Source organism: Chionomys nivalis, chromosome 12, assembly GCF_950005125.1.
Source record: "Chionomys nivalis chromosome 12, mChiNiv1.1, whole genome shotgun sequence".
Classification (NCBI taxonomy): domain Eukaryota; kingdom Metazoa; phylum Chordata; class Mammalia; order Rodentia; family Cricetidae; genus Chionomys; species Chionomys nivalis.
In genome coordinates this window covers 35,680,894-35,705,888 of record NC_080097.1, presented here as the reverse complement: position 1 = coordinate 35,705,888, position 24,995 = coordinate 35,680,894, and the positions used below count along the sequence as shown (strand labels likewise).

Genomic DNA, 24,995 nt, shown 5'->3' with positions numbered 1-24,995 from the left:
TTATTTGTAATAGCCAGAACCTGAAACAACCTAGATGTCCTTCAATGGAAGAATGGATGAAGAAAGTATGGAATATATACATATTAGAGTACTACTCAGCAGTAAAAAACAATGACATCGTGAATTTTGCATGCAAATGGATGGAAATAGAAAACACTATCCTGAGTGAGGTAACTCAGACCCAAAAAGATGAACATGGGATGTACTCACTCATAATTGGTTTCTAACCATAAATAAAGGACATTGAGCCTATAATTTGTGATCCTAGGTAAGCTAAATAAGAAGGTAAACCCAAAGAAAAACACATAGTCATCCTCCTGGATATGGGAAGTAGACAAGATTGCCGGTCAAAAACTGGGAACGTGGGGGTGGGGGGGAGATGGGGGTAAGGGGAAATGGGGTGAGAAAAGTGAGAAGGGGAGGACGGGGGGAGGCTGGGGGAATGGGATGGTTGGGATAAAGGAAGGGTGGATATGGGAGCAGGGAAGTATATATCCTAATTAAGGGAGCCATCTTAGGGTTGGCAAGATACTTGACTCTAGAGGGGCTCGCAGGTGTCCAGGGAGATGTCCCCAGCTAGTACCTTGGGCAACTGAGGAGAGGGAACCTGAAATAACCCTATCCTATAGCCATACTGATGAATATCTTGCATATCACCTTAGAACCTTCATCTGGTGATGGATGGAGATAGTGACAGAGACCCACATTGGAGCACCGGACTGAAATCCCAAGGTCCAAATGAGGAGCAGAAGGAGGGAGAACATGAGCAAGGCAGTCAGGACCGCGAGGGGTGCACCCACCCACTGTGACAGTGGGGCTGATCTATTGGGAGCTCACCAAGGACAGCTGGACTGGGACTGAATAAGCATGGGATAAAACCGAACTCTCTGAACATGGTGGACAATGAAGACTGATGAGAAGCCAAGGACAATGGCACTAGGTTTTGATCCTACTTCAGGAACTGGCTTTGTGGGAGCCTAGCCTGTTTGGATGCTCACCTTCCTGGACCTGGATGGAGTGGGGAGGGCCTTGGACTTCCCACAGGGCAGGGAATTTGGACTGCTCTTCAGACTCAAGAGGGAGGGAGAATGGAATGAGGGGAGGGGGAGAAGAGTGGGGGGAGGGGGAGAGGAGTGGGGTTAGGGGGAGAGGAGTGGGAGGAGAAGGAGGGAAATGGGAAGCGGGGAGGAGGCAGAAATTGTTTCAACAAAAAAAATAAATAAAAAAAGATAAAATAAATAAAATAAAAACCATTATTTGAATTATAGAGCTCATCTTTAAAAAGAAATTCCATGAGAAGCTACCTTTCAGGTCTAAATGGACTCCAGCAAACAAAGATCAAAGGATTTTTTACAACCATCATAAATTTAGGAAGCTCCAAGACACATATACTTCCTCCAGCTCCTTAGGAAGCTCTGAGACACATATTTTTTCCCTCCAGCTTCTATCTATAGTCCCTGGTGTCTACTAGCCTAATCCAAGATAAACTCATTTCATCAAAGGTGGAACGGATGCGAGGCTAGAAATCTCTGCAGAGAAAGCGGTGGCTGACAACCACAAGGAGAGCAGTGGAGGTGCTTGAAGGTCACAGAATGGAAGGGAAGCTCTGTTTCAGAGACAGAAAGTAACCTGGGACTCCTGAGCTCCAACCTAGAACCAATGGGCTAACATCTCTCGGAGCAGGGCCCAGAAGCATGTGTGTGAAGATGCCCTATGCAGTGAGACGTGGATTACTCTAAAGACCTGGATTACCATGACTAAGTTTGGCAAGAATGCATTATGTCACACAGCTGTACTACCTGGGCAGATAATTCTGGTGTTGAGCACAGGGAGATTTTCTTTGGTGGCGGCCACAGCTGAACCAGCGGCAGAATCAGTTTGGAAATGACCACGACTTGCCTGGGCATCAGGAGACTGAGATGAGGATTTGGCTGTTGACAAAATATCCAGATTAAAAAAGGGCAAATGAAACCAGTATAAAATTGAATAAGCCCCTATAAACTCGACACACAACAACAACCACCAAATGCCTATTTAAAATCAATGAGTGGGAAGGAAGATGTTGATATTTACCTTCATTTATCATTTTATTTTCATTTCCTTGAGACATTTGGAGAGTATCTATCTACCAAGGGAGATACAGTGATCTCTGGCTTTGAATAGATGCTACCAGAACCCAGATATCTACTATCATTAAAAGTCAATAATATGCTTAATTTGAAAGTGATCAACCCACACTGGATAAATAGAAAATTTACAGTCTGGTGAGCATTACGACGCACACTACCAACATTACCTGCTACTCATGAATACTGGGTAAATGATCCTATTTAGGGGACATGACTCCCAGCAGAACACATGAACGCATGTGAAACAGGCGCTAAAACAGTCTTCAGTTAGTGGAGACCCTTGGCTGGGACTCAGATCAGTGCACCACTTAACCCTCATCAGAAAAGCTTCTTCTTGTAGAAATGGCGTTACCAGAGACCTACAACTAGACAGTGGATGGAGAGTCAAACACTTCTTCGGCGCATTCGGCCCTAAATGAGATACCTTTATCAAACTCCTCCCCTGAATGCTCAGGGAGCTAGACAGAAGAGGAGGCAGACAGAGTCTAAGAGTCAGGGGAGGTGAATGGCATCATATACAGAATCTGCATGAATTCAAATCAGGCAAAATACCAGGATGAAGAAGGGGAAGCAGACACAAAGTCCCACCTCTAACCAAGAAGCCATTTGTAACTGATACTTAGTAGGAGAGAAAATCAGTTTTCTTCAATGGAGTGCCACTGGGTATATCAGCCACATCCAGCGTAGGTTCCAGGCCCAGGAGTAGGTAGTCAACACGGAACAGAACTCTGTGTGTGGGGGGGTGGGGGGGTGGAGGGGGTGGGTGTGGTGTGCGTGTGTGTATGTGTGGGATTGTGTATTGTGGTATGTGTGGTGTGTGTATGCTTCTTGTATTTCATTCCTTTTATTGGTTTGTTTGTTTTGATCTTTGCTTTTATTAGTGGGGAGAAGGGAGGGAAGGATGTTTTGTTGAGGGGAAGGGTGAGTGAAGAGAGGAAAGGATCATGAAACTGGGTTGGTCAGGAGTTGGGGGGGGATCTGGGAGAAGCTGAGGGAGGGAAAATAATACAATCAAAATATTTGATTGTAAAAGTACTGTTTGTTTCTTCGATACAGGGTTTTTAGTGTAACAGCTCTGGCTATTCTGAAACTTCCTTTGCAGACCAAGCTGGCCTAGAACTCACAGAGATCCATCTGCCTCTGCCTCCTGAGTGCTGGGATTAATGGCATGTGCTATCACCACCCAGTTGCAAAAAAATACTTTTTTTTTAGGAAAGTCTTAGGAAAAAGAAAACAGAAATTAAATGGGAAGATACCATTCACAAAGGACTTTCCTTGCCATCATTTATTCAAATGATGCAAAGCTGCAAATAGTTTTGTTACTTTCTTGTACAAGTTCAATAGTTAAAAATATTCAAGAAAATAACAAAAAGGAAGATTTAATTCTATCTGAGGCAAATTAGTGAAGGAAAAACAGCACCTTGATCTAATCTAGAGACCATCAATAGGTATTAGAAAAAAAAAACAGTAGTCATTAAATTCAATTTAAAAGTACTCTAAAACTTAATTATCTTCACTCTCTCTCTGACTAATTACAAAGCTAACTGTATTAATTTTGTATGCTATTTTCCTGATCAAACACGGTCCACTCTGTTGTGTGTGACAGATGGGAATTCTGGGGCTAATCTCTGACACAAAGCAACTTTTGATGTTCACGTCTGATAAAAAGCAGAGAGTGCACTAATGACTAAGATTGATGCTTCAGTGGAGGGAATTCAATTAGTCCTTCATGTTTCCTCCTAAATAAAGCATCACCTTGAACACATTAATAGACTGTATTTCTCACATCTCAGACACCCATTGCATAATTTAATAATGACACGATATGGATGATTCGATAAAAGTAATGATCACTGAACACAGGAACACTTCTATTGCCAGTGATTTTCAGTAAGTTGGATTATAGGCAAAATTGCTGTCAAATGTGGCAACATTAAAGACTTTCCTAAATCTCTGGTGACCTCTCTACTGAGCACGGATAGTATCCTTCAGCTTCCTGTCTAACTGATGGGAATGCTGGGATCATGAGGGTGTGGTAAAGTGAAGAATGGCTTGGTGGAAGCCATGGCAACAGTGGACATGGTGTATGGATACCCTGCTACTGCAGTAAGTAGTTTTTAACAGATGAAAATGTCAAAGGCCTGATGACCAAATTCACAGATAAAGTGCACTGGAGATGGCAGAAGAATTAAAAAGATTTTAATAGGTGAAATGAAGGGCTAGGAAGATGAGGGAAAGCTATTGCGTTAAACTTGAAAAGAAATGCAGCAGTCTGGGCAACATCAGAACGTGCTGGATGAGCGGCATGAATATCTACGCTGTTGCCTTACAGAAAACACCCGGGGTTTGTTCAGAACATTCTAAGACAGACACAGACCACATGGATGCAGCCAGAAAAATAAACAATTTGAAACCACCATATTATAGACGAGTGGAGGAAGCTATGAGACACCAGATATGAAGGAAGACATCAGATGCAGCAAGGTGATATGACCCTGTAAAAGCCTTTCACAGCATCATTTAAGGACCGCCATAGGGAGCAGGGGGAGATATAGCCCCAGAAGATTCATCTTGGAAATCTTGGAACTGGTAAAATACCATGTGGGGAATTAGACCATAAAAAACACCATTGAAATGCCAGAGTTCATACTGCCAAGATAAATGATACATAATAGCCACCATCAGAGGTTGAATTTTAAGGCAGGAAAACTAAGGTCATAATAAAAAAATAATCTAACAATCCTGCTTCTAACAATTATAGCCAAACTCGAGAGAGAAAAGTACTAGAAGCAAATGGCCTGAGTTGTCAACGCCATCTGTGAGGAAAATCTCAGAATTTGCCGGTAGATATGTATGCTCAGTATCCGAACTTCACAGAAACTAATTTTAATTTCTTTAAGAGCCTTAAGTACAATCAAACAAATTTTTCTCAGTCAGTAATAATAATAAAACAACAATAATAGATAGCAAACATTTATAAAGCACTGCATAACAGACACAGTCCTGGGCACTTTTGTACAGTAAACTGGCCAACCTTCAGTGCAAGCGGATTAAAATAGTGTATTACTATCGTCACTTTTACAGGCAGGAAAACTTCAGAAAAATCTAAAATCAATCAATTCAAGCTTGAAAACAAAATCTTAATAAGCTATAGGAAGAAACAGTTCTGATATACCCTGTTGACTTCTCTTGGTACATGATGATTATATTCCCACTATCTCATATTATTAATATTCTATCTTCTGCTTATATTATCCAACAGTAATTACGAACTTTTCACCTATGCAAAATTCTAAAAGGGGAAATTCATTTCCTATCGAAAGCCAAAAGGCAAGGAAACAGTTAATAATCTTCAAGTGATCATATATCATTTCTAGGTAGAAATAATCTGGTAAAGAAAGGGTTGTAATCAGAACGCTTGTGACTTTTAAAGCTTCATCTAACACAAGCATTGGCTGATCAGCAAAATGTGAGAGATTAAACTTGGGCGTGTGAGGTCAGCCATTTTCCCAGGAATCTAGAGCTGGGAAACTTGGGTGTTTTTCTAAGACACTTACTCATTTTTAGCTCCACAGTGCTTCGTTTATTGTTAGTCTCTAGAGTACACAGGAGAGAAGAGACTACCTGACAAACCTACCTGACCTTTTTCCTATTATTTTAGTGTTCATGAATAACATACACTTCCCAAAAGCCTACTGAAAAGTAAAAATTCGACAGTTTGCCTCCAACTGAAAAGTACACGCAAGGTTACTTGTGACTGATCTCAGACGGAGACCACCACCGTTTTCTCACCTGCGGACGACTCCTTCGTGTCATCATCTTTAGATTCATCCGTTTCTGTGCTGTCATAGTCACCAGACTGACTAACTGCTTCACAGGGGTGAACTGTCTGTTCATCCATAACTTTAAGTAGTAAGAAGGGAAATAGATTTGTGTAAGTGAAAATCAAACAAGACATGCTTAGGAAGAAAAAACTGAACCAAGTATCAAAAGAAATTCTACATTCATAAAGAAACATTGCTTAGTAACAAAACTGGGAGTGGTGTCTGTGGATACTGGAGAGGATAAAACCAAATAAATCTGTTAAGATTATATATTTACCAGAACAAAATTACATATGAATTTAAAGCAAAATACACAGCTCGACTGATTACAAGTTACACACCTGGGAGGTGATTCCCAACATTATTTGTTTTGAATTCAACTTTCATCTAGTTGTAAAAATGTAAGCAGTATTTACATTATACTCATAAAAATTTAAATCTAGGTGCTGGATACATGACGAAGAGCAAAGAGCACAGAATGCTCTTGCAAAGGACTCAGGTCTGGTCCTCAGCATCCACACTAGGCAGCTCCCAACTGCCTGTTTACTCCATCCTAGAGGATCCAATGCCCCCTCTGGCACCTGTGCTTCCAAACACACACCCACACACAGATACACACGTATACACAGAATTAAAAATAAGAAGCAACCCCCCTTTTTTTTTTTTTTTTTTTTTTTGGTTTTTCGAGACAGGGTTTCTCTGTGGCTTTGGAGCCTGTCCTGGAACTAGCTCTTGTAGACCAGGCTGGTCTCGAACTCACAGAGATCCACCTGCCTCTGCCTCCCAAGTGCTGGGATTAAAGGCGTGCGCCACCACCGCCCGGCCTAGAAGCAACCCTTTTAAAGTTCAGATACAGATCTACACATTCTTAAACATAAACCACATTAAGAAATCAATGCTAAGAAGCTATTGTCTCTATTATCGGCAGTTACACGGTTGATTTTAAGAATTAAAGAGAAGCCAAAAAAGTAAGAAGATTGAATTTTTCAGACTTGTTTTATAAGCTATTATTCTACTCAAGTTGGGATGGAAATACTGCAACTTAATTTGCTTCTGAAATCTGATTTTCTGAGTCATTGCTGTGCTGATCGCACTGCCGAAAGGGTATACAGGACTAAGTTCAAATTTCCCACTAGTGAACTTATTGTCTTCTACCATGAGACTCTTATTTTTTAAACGTGTACCGAATCCGAGCATTATGCACACTGCGGTGATGTTGTCGGCCTCTTTGAAGCTAATTTTGTGTGTACCTTTTCCAGCTTCTTCAATGACTTGCCTCACTGCCTTCTTGAGACTGTTTGCACGCAGCATTATTTCCTGGGGTTTCATGCCTTTCTGGGAGGAGGGTTTGGCAACGTCATTCACGAGCTGGTCCTTGCTTCCACCCAAGGACTCTTCACTAGAGGACTCCACGGCATCCTCCTCGGGGATTGCAGGGCCGACCCCCGGGGGCACCCGACTGGCCTGAGCGTCTGCGTGCAGGGCTTGTAGCAGCTGTTCGAGCTTCTCATTTAGGACTGAGCACTAGGAAAACCAACAGAACATGAACAACAATGACAAGAAAGTACACAAACAGCAACGACAGTGATGAGGGAGAAATTCAAACACATTACGTTGGTAGACACAATATAAGATGTGTTTTTATGTAAGATAAATCTGGAATGTTTTTAATCACTGGCGACAAAAATACCAACATTCAAGTAGCTACGGTATTTTCTTCTGTAGATGTTTTGGGTGGAGGATATATCCATTTTCAACTTAGTGAAGACAAAAAATGATCTTTTTTTGAGTGGCTCTTAAGGTCCAGAAATGCTTACTATTAAGTGACCGATAAAGACGTACCGTATGAAAGGCCGAAAACAGAAGTCCGAGAGCTGCCTCTTGATTCAGACTTCTGGATCGCTCAAAATCTCTCTCAGGGTTTAAAGTCTTTTCAGAACAATATTTTATGTACATGAGAGTTTTGTTAGAATGCATGTATGCACACCATGTGTGTGTGTGTGGTACCACGAAGCCAGAAGGGGTCTCAGGTCCCTTAGGACAGGTGTCACGGATGGTTGGGAGCTGCCATGTGGGTGCTTGATACCAAACCTGGGTCCTCTGCAACAGCAGCAAGTACTTATGACCTCTGAGCCATCTCTCTAGGCCATGCAGGTTCAAATCTTTACAACCTATGTCAAACTGCTGTTCTTCCTTAGAATGCAACCAATACTAAGTTGAAAGAGATACAGTACACAAAACACCAGGCTTTGTTTAAAGTCATTGACTTGGGACACCCTTTTTAACTTCAGGAGCTGCAGGCATGGCTGAGCTGAAGCTCTGTAAGTGCCAACAGCACTATGAGGTCCCAGAAAGAGCAAGAAGAAAAATGTACAGGAATAAAGAGAAAAGGAAAGGGGATGCAGAAAGAAACACAGGTAAAGAGGTTTTCTGCTTCTCCTGTTTTTCTACAGGTAAAGAGACATTTGGGATCAAAACTGTTACAGCACTTTCGGTCTTCACAGAACTATTGGTCTGTCCCCTTTCTTTCTCTGTCTCTGATGAAAAGCCAAGGCGAGAACACAGTGGAAGGACTTCAGAAGCAAAGGTGTGGCTAAGAGGGAATCCCCGCCTACTGAAACTCTCCACAGGGATGGAAATGAGCTGAATCCCACAAGGTTTACTTCAGTGCTGTTGTCATTGATACTCAAGAAGGCTACTGGATTTGAAGGGTTAATTTTGTATCCTGCCACTTTGCTGGACGTATTTATCAGCTCTGAGAGCACTTTGGTAGCATCCTTAGAGTCTTGTGTAAAGAATCACAACATCAAGCTGGATAGGTGGTTCAGTGGTTAAAGAGCACTGGTTGCTCTCTCAGAGGTCCTGAGTTCAATTCTCAGCAACCTCACAGTGGCTCACAACCCTAATGGGATCCGGTACCCTCTTCTGGTGTGCAGGCATACATGCAAATATATATACACAGACATATGTGTGTGTGTTTACATAAATAAACATTTTTTTTAAAAAAAAAAAGAATCCTAACATCTACATTGGGACTGTGGATGATCAGCTGTGGGTGGGACAGCTACATCAACCCCACTCCAAGCCCCAAGATTTGGGGAACATGGCAGAAGAAGTGGGAAGAAAGAATGTAAAAGCTGGACGATAGGGAGGAGTGATGTGGCTTCTAGACATGACATGGCTGTTACACACATGAACTCAGCAGCTGTGGTCACGTACACAAAAACAACAGTTAAATATCCCACCCCAGGGCTAGCGCACTATGGGCAGCTGGAGACTCCTTGGTGGGGAGAGTCAGTTGTCCTTAGGACTGTGGCCATGGATGGACTGCCCCAGGCCCCAGAGGATGACCTCACCCCATGTCCACAGGAGCAGCACTAACCTGGTCCTGTGGGTTAAAAAGCTAATAATGAAAGGAGGACAGGAAGTCGGAGAGGAGAGGTGGTGGGGATGCGGGGCCTGAGGGGAGTGAGGGTGGATATGATCAAGATACAGTGCATATGGGTATAACATTTTCAAAGACTAAATAAAAATTTAAAGAAAAAAAAAGTTTATTTTCACTTTCTTTTTCTTCCACTCAACCCATTCCCAAGCCAAAACCATGCAAACTTCATGTAAAAAGGCCCTCTCGTGAACCTGAGCCGTAAAGACGCTGGCCTGTAAAGTAGGTGTGCTGTTTTTAGCAGCAGAAAGTTCACATAGGGGGAAGAAGTCTGTAAAGGCACGAAAAAGTCACGGAAGAAACAGAACTTTGGGAGACAAGGACTGGCATGGAGAGGACGGAGGACTCTGGACCACCAAATCTTATCTGACATGGAGAGCCAGGCCTGACCCAACGGGACCACTGGTCCCACAGCATCTTCCCCTGTCAGGTTGACAGTGCGTCTCTCTACCATGTCAATCCCTGTGAAAGGGATGTGAATCATAAAATATGGTTTGCTGAATCCTCTCCAGCAATGCAGCTTTTATGCATTTTAAAGGATAGCCATAAACCAGAAGGTGTTTTTGTAAATTCTCGTATCTAATTAATAAAAATCACTTTTTCTCTTTAGCTACTTTGGCAAGAGCACACCGAGGCAGTCTTTAAAGGCACAGCGCAATGCTCATGGTGTCAACCAACAACTTCCATGCCCGTCATCTGTTCCCCTTACTTTACTGGCCACGGCCTCGGCTACTACTGTATTTTCCAGTGTTTTGTCCTGTGCCTTCTCCACTTTGGCAACGAAGTCCCTCACGGTTTCACAGAGGACCCTTTGAGGAAGAGAAATCGCACAGTTCAGTCAGTGTGCTCTCATGTACAAACATTTGTAAATAAGCTATAAGAGGCAAACTCAAAACACCCAGGATCATTTTTACACAAGACCACACTCCCATCTGTGTTAATATAGCTCAGACACATTTAGGGCTTTCTAAGTGAAAACGGATACACGAATAAGCCTCACTATCAACACTTATAGTAACACTGCAGTGAACTGTTCATGCTCAAATAAGCCTTACAAATAATACTTTCAGATTCCCTAAGAATAATGCAGTATCTTCCACAGCTTAGGTACTTTTCTTCGTGTAGAACAGACAGACACAAGTTCTCCACTGTCTACAAGATCTACTGGACCTACTAGTCAGCAAGTGAACATCTTGGTAGCACACTGCTCCTGAAGAGGAACGAGCTTGTGTATTGTTACCAACCAGACACTCGAATTGAGTTATGTTCTCTGTAAACACATCCATTTTCCCCCCTTAAGATAACCAATACAATAATACATAAGCCTAATCCAATTGAGATCTCATTAGTGTCAGCAATATACAGTTGACTTGTTTGTTTCTTTTAATTACATTTGGTATCTTTGCAAAAGAAATCATCTAAAAGAAAAAAAAAGTGCATAACATATCCACCACTCAAAAAAGCTGCGTTTAAAAAAAAAAAAAAAGCCGGGCGGTGGTGGCGCACGCCTTTAATCCCAGCACTCGGGAGGCAGAGGCAGGCGGATCTCTGTGAGTTCGAGACCAGCCTGGTCTACAAGAGCTAGTTCCAGGACAGGCTCCAAAACCACAGAGAAACCCTGTCTCGAAAAACCAAAAAAAAAAAAAAAAAGGCCAGCAAAAGGTATAGGTATAGATTGGTTTTGGCAACATGTGTACACTGATAGAAACATCTTGACTGTGAAGCATTTCTATCATTGATAGAAATTAAAGAATTTAAGGAAAAAGATAAAAATGTTCCAGTAGGTTTTTTTTCTATTAAGCTTACAACTTTCTCTGGTAAGTAATAATGGCAGTTTGATTACAAAAATCAAACAATGCAAATCAAAACAGGCACAAGGTACATGTGCATGCATCCACATATACTCCAAGCCTTTGAACTGGTCATCTAGGCGTATTATTGCTAACAATTTTTGTTTTATTTGTTGCTAGCCATCTATCCTTTGACCTGCTTCCTGATGTCAGGAATAGAACCCAGGCCTCACACATGTTACGCAACCATCTAACTACTGAGTTACAATGTTAGATTCTCTTGACATTGGCTGATATTTCAAATTCCAGTTTCTGTTCTCTGTCTTTAAGATTAAAAAAAATTATGATTGTGTGTGCTTGCATGTATGTATGTACATGTATAACATCTATGCGGTGACCAAGGAGTAGAGAAGGTGTCAGACCCCCAGGACTGGAGTTGTAGGTGATTTTGAACTGTGGTGTGGGAGCTGGGAGCAAAACTAGAGTCCTCTGCAAGAGCAACAGACTCTGAAATGTTGAGCTGTCGCTCCAGCCCCTTAAATTCAATTTTTTTTTTTTTTTTTTTTTTTTTTGGTTTTTCGAGACAGGGTTTCTCTGTGGTTTTGGAGTTAAATTCAAATTTTTAAGGGAATTAAGAGAGTGTAGCTTACCATTTATTAGAGGCTCGTCGATGCACTCCACATAAAACTATTAGTCTTTGTTAATCTATAATATGCTTTTATAGAAATTCTTGAAACATGATGCCAGGGTACCATGACATTTCTCGTACAAGAGACTGAAGGAAAAGCCTGATCCTCTATACCTTGGGTCTAGAGGGCCGATGCACTGGTGTGAAAGTTAGAAGAGTGGCTGGTACTGAAACTGTGGGACGAGTCAGAAGAAACATTCTGCCTTGTTCTCCTGTGGTTCCATACTACAAAAGGAATCAGGGCTGTTTAGATTCTGGAGGAACGAACCGATCTAGAGTTTAGAGTCTCTATAGTGAAACCTAAGTAAGGTGGGCCAGGTGTGCAGGTCTACAATCTTATCCACTTGATGCAGGAGGAGTCTAGCTTCGCAGACTGCCCAGAATACAGTGAGTTCCAGGCAGTGTCCCTTTAGGCTTTCTACAGACACACATCTGATCACAGAGCAAGGCTGACAAAGTCAAATGTCTACTGGGGCCAGTGAAGTAATAGGTGGGCTGAATCCAGGATGAGAGAGGCACAAGTGTGTTGAGGCCTGAGCAATCTGAAAATGTCTCCATTTCTGGAAGTAACACAATTCACTAAACAATCACAAAACAGCCGGCAGCTCTGCCCAGTGTGCTACCCGTCTCTCTCTGCGTCAACCACAGTGGTCCACTGCCTGAAGCCTGTCCGTGCTGGGTCCTGTTCCCTGGGGATACGTCCGCAGAAGCAGTTGTTCCTGCATTCGCACTCCTGTCAGGAGGAAACTTGTTCGTAGTGACTCATGATGTTTCTTCTTCATTACTAATTAAGTATGTAATCAACCAAAATTTGCATTTTCCTTCTCAATTTCCTACTGTCTTCTGTCCCTTTGCCCCATCTTTTCCCTTCACTTCCTGTATAATAGTAATATATTCACTGAGCAGGATCTTAAAATGCATTCCATCACCTGTGAGCTGAGGATTTCAGCTGGCCCCATCCCTTCCCCCAGATGACCTTTTCATGATACGAGTACTGGATATTTCAGAAGTAAATTTGAAATTCCACATTTGGGATAACGACATTATGAAGCTTTGGCTCCATGTATGGAATTAACTTAACTAAAATCTGATAACTTTAAACTAAAATATAATTATGTGATTTAAATATACTGAGAAATGTCATTTTGAAGAATCTCGTTATTTTCCTTTTAGTGATGCAATAAGCAGTTGCTGAATAAATACAAATGTGTGTGTGGGAACTAATAAATATAATGAGATAGGATTTCCATGTTATAATTAATCATTGATACTTTCCAACTAGACATTTAAACTCTAAATACTTTTTATACTTTCCTGAAAAAAAACCCTTCAAAAGAAGCAGCAAAATATACTGCCTCTGAAGAGATTCCATGAAGATGCTTAATGTAACGAGAAAATCAAGTTCAAATTATCGTATTTACTCCTTTAAGCTACTTCACATAAATTACTAAGGAAAACTACCAGAGATGGCGTCACAGCCAGGAAACACCCTTCCCTTTCAAGTTCTCATGGAACTGTATTTTCTTCACGTCAGCCCCACAACTCACTTGGCAGACGATATGACCACTGCGTGTTCGTCAGAATTGAGGATTTTCGAAAGGTGATTGGCAACCGAGTCTTCATAAATCGTCATCTAGAAAAGAAAACCCTATACTATATGACTGCTGCTGGCATCTTGACAACCCAGTTATGACTGCTTCAGAGATGTGCTGTTCGTACCGTACAAGACTGCCATGGAAAGTGTGGGCGAGGGGCGTGGTCTGCCATGGAAAGTGTGGGCGAGGGGCGTAGGCTGCCATGGAAAGTGGGGGAATCATTGTACAAAAAGTGTGTATGTTGGGGAGGTCATTATGCAAAGTTTGTGTCGAGGGGCAGCCATTATACAAAAGAAAACTTCCCCTGACTCCTATTTTCAGGTTCTGGAGTTCTTTACATTTTTAGAAGATCCATTAATTTTTTGAAAATTATATATAAATGAATTATATAAAAATATATCCTGACTATAAGAAGTATTACTTAAAATGAATACAGTAAAAGCCAGACTAGTGCATATAAAATATAGACAAAGACCTAGAAACCCAGTGTTTGACATTCAGTTTCTTTGAGAACCTGGAGAATACAAACTGAAAACACACACTGAAGAGCTAAAAGGCAAAGAGCAGCAAGTGGGAGCCTGACAACCGGCGCAGCCGGCAGGCGATAAAAAACTCTCCTACATAAAAACCGATAGGTCTTAGGAAGGTGCTGGACACTGAAGACAGCCTAACTGTAGAGGACCAAGAAACTCAAGTCCTACGTAGACACCCAGGGAAACAGATGTGTGGGCACCAAACGACAGGAACTAGATGAGATGTCCGCGGGGTGTGAACATAATGTGTGTGTCCCATGGAAATACTCCAGGATACGGGACACTGAAACGTGTGTGTCCCATGGAAATACTACCGGACACAGGGCACTGAAATGTGTGTGTCCATGGAAATACTCCAGGACACGGGACACTGAAACGTGTGTCCCACGGAAATACTGCAGGACACGGGACACTGAAACGTGTGTGTCCCATGGAAATACTACCGGACACAGGGCACTGAAATGTGTGTCCCATGGAAATACTCCAGGACACGGGACACTGAAACGTGTGTGTCCCATGGAAATACTGCAGGACACGGAAGGGAAAGGGGCACAAGGGTGCCACAGTACAGATGAATCTGACAAACACTGCGTAGAAGGAGCCAAAGCAAAAAGCACACAAAACGATTTCCATTTTATATTCTATGTCTCCATTTTCATAAACCATGCAGAATTAGTGTAAGCTGTGGTCAGGACAGTGGTCATTCATGAGAAATATGGGGCTCGGGGGTTTTACAAGGGCAGGAGAGGGGCTTATCAAGGCACAGAAATGGTGTCTTGGGATCTGGGTGTCAGTTACATATGGCTTACCTAATTTGTGACAGTGTTCCAAGCTATACATCTAAGATATGCACGCTTTTCTGCCTATGCATAACACTTCAGTAAAAAAAGGTTTTTAAAAACTCAATTGTGGAGCCACACAATCCGGTAAGCAGCCATAAAATCCTACTTCTCCTGAAACACACTACATTCCCTTGCCCTGTACTTCCTTTTCTACTGAACTCAAACCTTAACATCGTATTGAAAGAGCACATCTTCCTGATATGTAAAAATGCGCATGCTATCTAAACAGCCTCATGCACAGAGGTTTCTGCCAAACATTTTCGTCAAGTGCATCCATGTCATAAACCAGAATTTTCCAAGAGAAATGGTAGCCCCATTCAAGCTGGTCCCCAATGGTCCCTCGCCCTCACATATCTCACTCTTTTTTGCCCATTTGCTCAGAAATAACTGAAGTTTCAGTAAACATTTTCCTCCATAATGCCACTCTGATTAGCATTGTCTCAAAAAAATTTCATTTTAATTTATAGTCAAGTCCATCCATTGGTAGCTAATTTGCAGTTTCTACCTCACCTCCTTCAAATGCAGGCCACACCCAGAAAAGCAATTTCATGCCACAGGTCTCCCAAGTTACATAATATTGCCCCAGCCCTCTAATCACCTGATTTAAATACAAGAATTGATATCGTTAAAGATCAGAACAGTGGAAACACATTTTTTAAAAAAATGCAAAATAGGGCAATATTCTTCAATGATCAACTTATTCTCTTCACAACAGAGTAGATAATATGTTACATGGCCAGTAATGCTATGAGAAAATGCATTAATTAATTTATTAATTATTATGGTTTGATTAACGCTACTTGAAGCTTATATTTATTTTTTATTAAAGATACTCAAAGACAAAAATATAACTTTCTGAGAAAAAAAATAATCTTTAGGATCAAGAACAAAATTTATAGATGCCACATTCTAATCTATTACAATGTCACTTAGCAGGGTCATGACTTCTTTTCCTCATTTTGGAAAAAAATTAGCATTTATGAAAAGGGCTACTGAGAAAACTGGCTTCTAGAGAAACAGTCGTGATAGGTACAGTCAGAGAGAATAATATTATAGTTGCAAGTTTTGCTGGAAATTAAACAGTCGATATATTAACCTCAACAGTGAGTACCTCTAGGTGACCTGGTTGTACTCCATTTCTGTTTAACATTCCATATGAATACCACTTTTTCATGGTTTAGAACATTTTTAGTACTTTCATGTCTGAAAAATACATCCAGTCTCTCTCAGGAATGCCCCGGGTTTCTATTTGCCATGCTTTGCCTTAGTTTTGACAAGATAATAATTTTCTCAAAGGCAAAACAAAGATTTTAGCTCTAGAGACGTGAATTTTCCAAGAGGGAAAAACATGCTGTTGTAGATCAAAGTCTTAATGAGTCAGAGGTAATCTCCTGGAAGGCCAGATCATTTTGGATTTCCATTGCTCCGAGGTCTAAACCTATCTGAAAATTTTAGACACTGGTCGTCTGTGACAGGGATAGAAGGAAGTGAGCAGCACTTCTTCCTCGGCTTGCTCAGAATCAGTGGGTTAACATGGGTCTACTATCCGCTCAAATAGCAGGCAAACTGAAGAGACAGTGCATGGCCTTCCAGCCGGGAGTACTGTGACATGGGTGGGAACGTGGGTGGCACGTGGGTGGGACAGGTTTTCTGGAGCTGCACTAACAGCTGCCTATCAAGCAGGTGCTCATGACCGATGCAGACGACAAGTGAACGCTCACCAGAGGCTGCTAGCGTCCTGAGTCGTGAGGATGGGACCTGGCATGCCCAGTGCTTTACACATCTGCATCATTAAATCCTCACAGCACTGTGGCCCATGTTACAGTGAGGACCACGAAGGTCAGCCACTTAGGGTTCATGGTCACAGAAAGGTTCTAACCTGGATCCTCAGGATTCTTTACTCTGGGAGAGAAGGCTGGAGGCAGTCAGGGACACCATGAAACAAGCATGCCACCACTGCCATTTCCCCTGTCTCCAGGATACCCCATTTCAAATGGTCAGTAGACAAAGGATTAGTCTTACAAAAAATTCTTCCGATGCTTCTGTGGGTTCAGGAAGCAGAGACGTCTTCGCTGGCAATTTGAGTTCGTACGTCATTATACTCCACCTGAAGAGAGAAAACCCTTTGCTCTGAAATCTCTTTAAATCTTAATGAACTATTTTCATGTCCACACACACACACACACACCACACAAACACACCACACACACACACACACACTACACACACACACACACATTTGTGGCCTACAGTTTTATTCTGTCTTAAACCAAGGATGGGACAGAAACAAAGCAGTGATAATCCCATAAACACTGGATTTACCTGATTTCTCCAGTTAGCAGCATCCAAACATTCCAACACCAGCTCACAGCAGGAAAAGCTGGTCATCCCATGACTTACTACCCTTAAAAAAAATTATTTCTATTTTGTGTTCATTGGTGTTTTACCTACAAGTATGTCTGCATAGGGGTGTCAGAAGCCCTGGAACTGGAATTACAGACAGTTGTGAGCTGCCACGTGGGTGCAGGGAATCGAACCCAGGTCCTCTGGAAGAGCAGCCGGTGTTCTCAACAGATGAGCCATCTCTCCAGCACCAACTTACTGCTCTTGATGCAATGCATTCTGGCTTTTCCCTTTCTCTTCTACTTTCTAAATAAGGTTCATTGTAAAGTACTAACTAAATTATGTTATTAATGAGCCAAAACCCAAAGGTCTAAAATAATGTCTTAGATTTAATGAATGCATATTACCTACTAAAATAAACTATTTCATATTTAGCAACTGCTCCTGGCAAAAGGGTATGATTGAGGGAGTGAGTGTATGTGTGAGAGTGGGGGAGGGGAGAGGGAGAGAGAAGGAAAGAGGGAAAGAGAAAGAGATGAAAATGAGGTAAACACTCCTTAATTCAAGAAAAGATAATATAAACATGAGATGGAAAGAAATTAGTTATAGAAATAATACTTAATTTAAAAAAACATATTTCAGTTATTAGTAAGCTATTACTAAGTCTCACTAAGTAATAATTCAAAAAAATTAGATCATTAGGAAAAGCCATCAACGGGATAACTCCAGATTAATATCTAAAACAATTCTAATTTGGGGGAAATAATGGGGTTAGGACATTATTACAGTCTAACAAGATGAGAGACAAGGAATTTTATAGATACAAAGCATTATAAAAGCAGTATCACAACACAAGAATTTTATAAAGAGCATGCACAGCCAATGATAGAAGCTGCAGAAAATTCCAAAACTCGCGTCTCATACACTAATAGATCCCAGAGTATGGTTCAGACTAATGCGAATAAGTCTTCTCATAAAAACCCCAATTTCCAGAAACTTCCCCAATAGGTGTGTGTTACTTAGACTATGTGAACTAAAACGTTACTTGTGGCTACCGTTCAACTCTCGACATGAAGACATAAACAGGGGCTGGAGAACTGGCTCCAGGACTCCAGCACAAGGCTAGACTTTGGATCCTCAGAGCCCACATACACGCCAGCTCCAACCTAAGAAGACAAGAGCTGGCTAGCAAGAGAAGCCATCTCAGCCAGCTCTGGGTTTAAATGGAAAAACAAGCAAGGATGACTTCCGGTATCAACCTCAGGGCTCTGTATGTGCAGGCAAATAACACACACACAAAAATTACAAGTTATAAATATATATATATATAATCTCAAAGTAAAAGGCGGATTCCACAACAGTGAACAGGCTTCCAAATGAAGCTCATGTGTTTGCACAGAAACTAGAAATCACACAAGTATCGGTTATCTCTACAAATAAGTAAAAGAAAACTGCAATCAGAAACTACAAAAATGAACTATTTGAAGCTGAACTACTTCTCTGGTCAAAAGACAAGAAGCAGGAGAGGATTCTGCCCCAAAACCACAACCTTCCAAGCTGCATCTCCCGGCTGGATAGATAGGAAACTCCTGGGGAAGAGGGAGAAGTGGCAGCAAGAGAAGAGTGGATCCGAGGTGAGCACCAGCCCTGGCGACAAGATGTTCTGGGCTTCTGCGGCACCCGCGCGCACTGTGAGGGAGAGACTGAACTTGACTGGGAACCTGAGCCTGGAGTCTGTTAACGACCAGCCCGACTGCTTACTGGCTATGTGACTCTGACCAGGTCAAGAATAGGGATGGCAATATGAGCTCACTTGGAACTGTAGAGAAGGCAGCATGAAATGAGTGCAACAGAACGCCGCCAGGCAAACAAGCTGTTCCTACTCCCACTGTCTCCAGAAGTCAGTGTACAACAGTCACAATGATGCTTTTGTAAACCAAGTCACAGTACAGCTCCAAAGACCAAATAAATATTAACGAAAAGCCTAAATAACACAGAATATTAAATTCATTTTTTCATCCCTTTTCTATGGGGCTAGGATCACTTGTTTTAAAAAAAACAGTAAAGTCACAAAGAAAACGAAACGATTCTAAGCTCCTCACCTTTGTTCTACTGGTTTAGGCATGCCAGGGGATATCAAGGACTTTAGCCACAGGGGTGCTATTTCTCGGCCAACCACTTGGGGGAGTGAATTTCTAGAGCCCGTTTCCTAGGCCCCATCAGGACTGCCCTTTCAATCTGTCTCATAGGAGAAGCATTTAAAATCCTCTGTGCTGCGGCTGGTCCGGTGGCTCAGTGAGTAAAGATGCTGGCGCTAAGACAGCCACGAATTAGAGCCACGAGATCCACACAGCTCAAGGAGAAAACCAATTCTGGAAAGATCTCCACACTCTCAATTGGCAAATGCAGGAACATGCACACAATTAAATATTTAAAAAAAAAAATCTTTAGCAGGTACTCTGAATTGTTCAGTAAGCAAAGCGTTGGACCATTTAGGAATTTCTTTTGGGTGCGCGCTCTCTCTCAAGCTGATTTTATTTCATTCAAAACCTTCTTTCCCCTCAGTTTTATTCAGGTTAAAAACTACCAAATACTATGTATTTATGACACACAACTGCTGTTTTGATGTACACAAATCTCACAAAGTCACCACAACACCTGAGCGACTTAACTGACCATCGCCACACTGTTATGCCCCCTTTCTGTTTCTCTGTGTGTATATATGAGGTGTGAGTGCATGCATGTGCGTGTTCACGGGTGTGAGCTCAAGCAGGCACGTGTCAGAGCCTGTGTGTGGCGATCTGGGAACAACTCTGTTCGTTGGTCCTCATTTCCCACCTGGTGGGAAATCAGGTCCCCTGTCCGCAGCAGTGTACGCCAGGCTGGCTACCCTGGCAGCTTCTGAGGTCGCTCCTGTCCTTCTCCCGTGACGTCAATGGGAGCGCTGGGATCACACGTGTGCCACTTCACTGGGCTTTGAACGGGTTCTGGGGAACCAAAGCGCTTGAGCCACTGAGCCCCTTCCCCAGCCCCACCCCTTTTCATTTTTCCTCCTTCCCTTCCTCCCTCCCTCCTTCCTCTCCTTCCTTCCTTTGGAACCTTCATACTGAATTGAGCCCCAGCCCAGATTATAAATCATCATGGCTCAACTGAGTGTCACCTTCACGTGATTTTGGATAAACATAGGCTAAGGTCCTACTGCCCAGCTCTAGTTTCCAGGATGTTGTGAGCAATGGAATCCAGATTACAGCACCGGCAAGCATTACACGGTCTGACAGACAGGGTTGCTGTGCTGAGGTTATCGCTCATCCTGGGATAATTGCATCTTTTTGACTGGTGACTCCCTGATGCGATTTTGTTTTCAGGAAGAGTTCCACAGATGGCTAATCCTATCAAAGTTGTTCTGATTCATGCGAGCTCAAGTCTGTAATGATATTTTCGTATTTGTCTTGAGCTCTTGGGGGTGGGGTAATTACAGCTTACTGAATCTTATTGTTCCCTAAACCCAAATTCTAAATGCCTTCACCACAGAAATCAGGCGACAAACACTGTGATTTCTGTTTTAAATATTACTGCTCAGAGTGGGGGAAAGGAGGATAAGAGGGAAGGGGAGGGGGTCAAGGACAATGTAAATACAGTGACAACTCCTTCATCTTCACCTGTTCCAAATCCTCTCTTCCTCCCTTTGCTCAACCCTGCTCCCTCCCAGGGCAAGAGCTGTATCCCCAGCCTGGGCAGGAATCCCTGGGCATGGTGGTACACTTCTATAATCCTAGTACTCAGGGATGATGAGACAGAAGATATCAAGTTTGAGATCAGGCTGAGCTATGGAGCAAGATCCTATCCCCAAACCACACCAAAACAAAGATTAGTGACTCCGTAATATTTGCATTTAAAATAATGAATTCACCGGAACCATTTTTCAGGGGTGTTTTTGGGGGGGCATTCACTCAAAAGCATCTTTCACTGAGTGTCTACTTTGTATAGGTTTGATTCAGGATCTCAGTGATCAAGAAACAAGACCTGGAAATTTGGACTTTCAGACTTGAGAGTTAGTGAAATTGAAAGTATACCTGTCCAACATTTTGGTACTGGCTCTTTCCAGCTTCTCTAGTATCTGAGGAAGTTGGGTGTCATCATCATAGGAACCACCCCAGCCAAGAACTCGAGCAAGGTCATTGCCTGTCCCCAAAGGCAGGACCCCAAGCTGGCACTGCAAAAGAAGGTAAACATGACACTTTGAGAGACGGGAAACGGGGCTGGGGTTCAAGGCCGGCTTAAGCTACACAGCAAGACTCCCACCCCTCGTCTCAAGCACCCCGGAGAACTCTTACCTGTTTGTTCAAGTTCAGTTTATCGATCTCTGACAAAACCCAGCCTACACTTCCATCTCCTCCACAGACAAGAATCCGGAAGTTGTCAAACTTCTGAAATAACCTTAAGCTGAAAGTGAAATGTCTGTTTTTAGTGTAAGTACATAAAAACCCTTTCTCCAACTACTGCCCACTTGACATTCTCTATTATCCACATTCATTTAAATATAAGAAATATAGAAACATAACAGCTAACTTGAGTGCAATAGTTAACTCAAGAAATGAATTCTAAAAAGGAATTATAAGCAGAAACAGAGATAAATTAGGAGGGGAAAGAAAAAAACAAAAGAGCAAAAGTGAAGCAGAGAAAGGGAATGAAGGCAAAGTGCCGGGGAAGTGGCATTTCAGGTCCTGTCATTCCCTGAGGAATTACAAACAAGGGAGGAACATCTCAGGGCTGTGAGGGACACTGAGGCCGTAACTAAGGATATCTGTAGCCCTCACCAATGCAGGCTCCCAGTATCCTCCACTCTCTCGGTCTCAGCCCTTCCTTTCGTTTCCATCCCCCTTCGTGTCAACTCTGTCCCTTGGAAAACCTCAGGTCCTGTGCAACAGCCTCACAAGGACAGAACCTCAGGTCCTATGCAATAGCCTCACAAGGAGAGAACCTCGGGTCCTGTGCAACAGCCTCACAAGGAGAGAAGCTCAAAGGTTTAGAGAGTAAAAGACCCCTTTATGAGAAGACACAGTATCACCTCCACAGAAAATTTTATGCAGAAAGGGGGTTGACGTATCCCAAGGCATATTCCCTCCAACGAAAATGCCAGGTAGTTTGTATTTGTTTTGGGACGTTAACTTATACAACACCACAGAAAACTCAAAGGACAGTCAGCTAAAGTCCCTTACCACGTATCTGATGTCAGCCCGAGATCCTTCAGGTACTCCCCTGAGGTGCCAGACAGCCCCCTTTGGTTATGTCACTGACCGTGAGTATTGATATGAATCAACACTAGTTTCCACAAAGGTGATTCTCCGATATCAGCTTCCACTTTTACATCTACACAAGTTTATCTTCCCTAAAGCGACGTATTTGTCTGATGCAAGATACACGCTTGCAATATTTTTATACACATTTTAGAATTTGGAAGTTTGGTAACAAATTTGTAAACAGACAGAAGAAATTTTAGTAACATCAGAACGGTTGCGTTAAATATGATTTAGGGAACACATCTTTAATCACAGAGTTGAGGAGGGACAGACAGGTCATTCCCTGTGAGGCCAGTCTAGTCTACATACAGCCCCAGGTCAGCCAGGGCCTCATAGTTCTGTCTCAAAAACAACAAAAACAAACAAACAAACACAAAAACAAATAATTAGAACTTTAAGCTAAAGATGTCACTTAATGATGAGGACTTGCCTGGGATAGCTACATCTGTAGGGTCAATGACCTACACCAGGCAAAAAGAACAACACGAAAACAAAACTTGACAAAGCTCAATGAAGAAATAGTGAGGGTAACAGAGAGATGGCCAGTGAAACTGTAATCTTCTGGGGTTTTCATTTGTTTGTTTTGTTTTGAGACAGGGTTTCTCCATGAAGCCGTGGCTGTCCTGAAACTCTCTCTACAGACCAGGCTGGCCTTGAGCTCAGAGATCCGCCTGCCTCTGCCTCCCAAGTGCTGGGATTAAAGGCGTGCGCCACCACCGGCCGGTTTGAAAATAGAAATTTTCATGTGGAGAAGGATCGGACGCAGCTCATGCTCAGGCCATACTTTACCCAAGTAAGATTTATCATTAGTGAATTACCCTAAGTGAGGCCCTCCGTTCATTAAGTCAAACACCTGAGCGGGGTTGAGCAGCTGCTTAAAGCGACGAAGGAACTTTACTCCCTGGTTATCTCCACTCTTAGAGTTGACGAACACCAAGAGAGGGCTGACACAGAACGAAAAGGTCGCTCGACAGAAACCTGAAAAACAGACCCAGGACACGATTAGTACGTACATCTTTCCCTCTTAAATTATTAACAGACACTTAGAAAAAGGAAGAGAAAAGGGCAAAAATAAGGAACCTTCCTGATTGCCGGCACATTATAATCTAATCCCCCAAGGGGGCTAAGGCTACTATTTATCCAACAATATAAAACTCACATTTTAGAATATGCTCTGTAGTTAGTGGGGGAAAAAATCACATCAAAGACAATAAATGCCTCAATCACAAAATATTTGAAACAGACCACCAACCTTACTAATTATTTGTAAGAAAAACAAATCTAGGCTATGGGTTCCTAGCTGTTGTCAAATAATCCATGTTCCTGCTTGGTATTTTCTAATATCCCAACTGTTCTTGGCAGAGGTCTGAGAAAATACTTTCAAACGTATAGTAAACAGAAGATATATCCAGGGTGGGAGTATTCAAGAGGCCAACCTCTAAGCTTTACCTCCATACTTGCAAACGTATCAAAAGTCTGTGCATGAAGCAGAGGCTGAAGCAATACACTGCAGAAGATATCTGTAAAGCGGCTTGCAGAAAAGGAAGTAATGAACGCTCTAGTCCAGAGCTAGTGATGTTAGGAAGTTTCCTCAGCACTGACGGTTAGGCCTTGTCAGACTCTGGACAAAGCAATGCATTCAGAGGACTACAAAGTCCTTCAAGGAAATTACAGGAGAGCCAATGTTAATAGTAGCCTATGCTAACGGGCAGCTTCGATTATAATGAGAGAACACACGTAGATTAATATTTTAGTACTAATAATAAACAATCTTCCTTCATCCACTGGGATGCAAAAACAAAAACCTAAAAGTCTTATGTGTGGTGATCTGGCTAATGTGTTAGTGGCCACACTACAACCTTCATTCGAAGATACTCGTCTGGGCCGGGGCTGGAGCTGAGGGGCTGGACACATGCCTAGCTCTTCAAGAGCCCGGTTTCATACCCAGCATCACAAAAATTAATTAATTAGTTAAACAACCAAATATACCTTCCTGCATTTCTAAAAACTGACCAGAATAGCAAATTACAGTTTATTTATCATAGGAAATGAAGTCAACACTACTGTGCCAGAAATACACGTACTTACACGGCTGCTACGTACCATCAGAATCTGTGCTGTTTAGTGCAATCGGAGGGATGACAGATACTTTACACTGGCCGAGGGGACAGACGGGATGGTACAAATCTTTGCAGGCGGTGTGGACCTAACAACCAACAAAGAGACCTTCAAGAATCAAAAACAACAGTAAACCAATGCATTTCTGTTAAGTTATAAACGAGATCCACAGCCCTGCTCAGTCAGGATCAATGCAGTCACAAAAGGTTCAGTGATTAGCAAGCCGCTACAGGCACATGCCCTTCCGAGAAACAGGCTAGCACTGCACACTTGAGACCATCTGAGGAGTCTACTCCTGTGGCTGTCCAAAAAGTAATATGTATTCAGTGAATACCTAGTGAAGGGAAGAAGGAAGAGATGAGGGGGATATACAGGGGACGGAAAGAAAGAG

The 24,995-nt window shown here is 42.3% G+C and overlaps 1 protein-coding gene across 3 annotated transcripts in view; it reads right to left on the bottom strand.

Moving 5' to 3' along the window:
* Positions 1–24,995, bottom strand: part of Dgkh (diacylglycerol kinase eta) — a 171,402-nt gene that overhangs the window by 38,029 nt on the left and 108,378 nt on the right. For all 3 annotated transcript variants that reach the window (XM_057785776.1, XM_057785777.1, XM_057785775.1), the window contains exons 9-18: positions 24,590–24,692; positions 23,305–23,464; positions 21,521–21,629; positions 21,260–21,399; positions 16,866–16,950; positions 13,421–13,506; positions 10,105–10,204; positions 7,204–7,477; positions 5,922–6,032; positions 1,800–1,931 (exon numbers count right to left, since the gene is read on the bottom strand). In XM_057785776.1, coding sequence (XP_057641759.1) covers positions 1,800–1,931; positions 5,922–6,032; positions 7,204–7,477; positions 10,105–10,204; positions 13,421–13,506; positions 16,866–16,950; positions 21,260–21,399; positions 21,521–21,629; positions 23,305–23,464; positions 24,590–24,692 — 1,300 coding nt within the window. The remainder of the gene's footprint in view (positions 1–1,799; positions 1,932–5,921; positions 6,033–7,203; positions 7,478–10,104; positions 10,205–13,420; positions 13,507–16,865; positions 16,951–21,259; positions 21,400–21,520; positions 21,630–23,304; positions 23,465–24,589; positions 24,693–24,995) is intronic.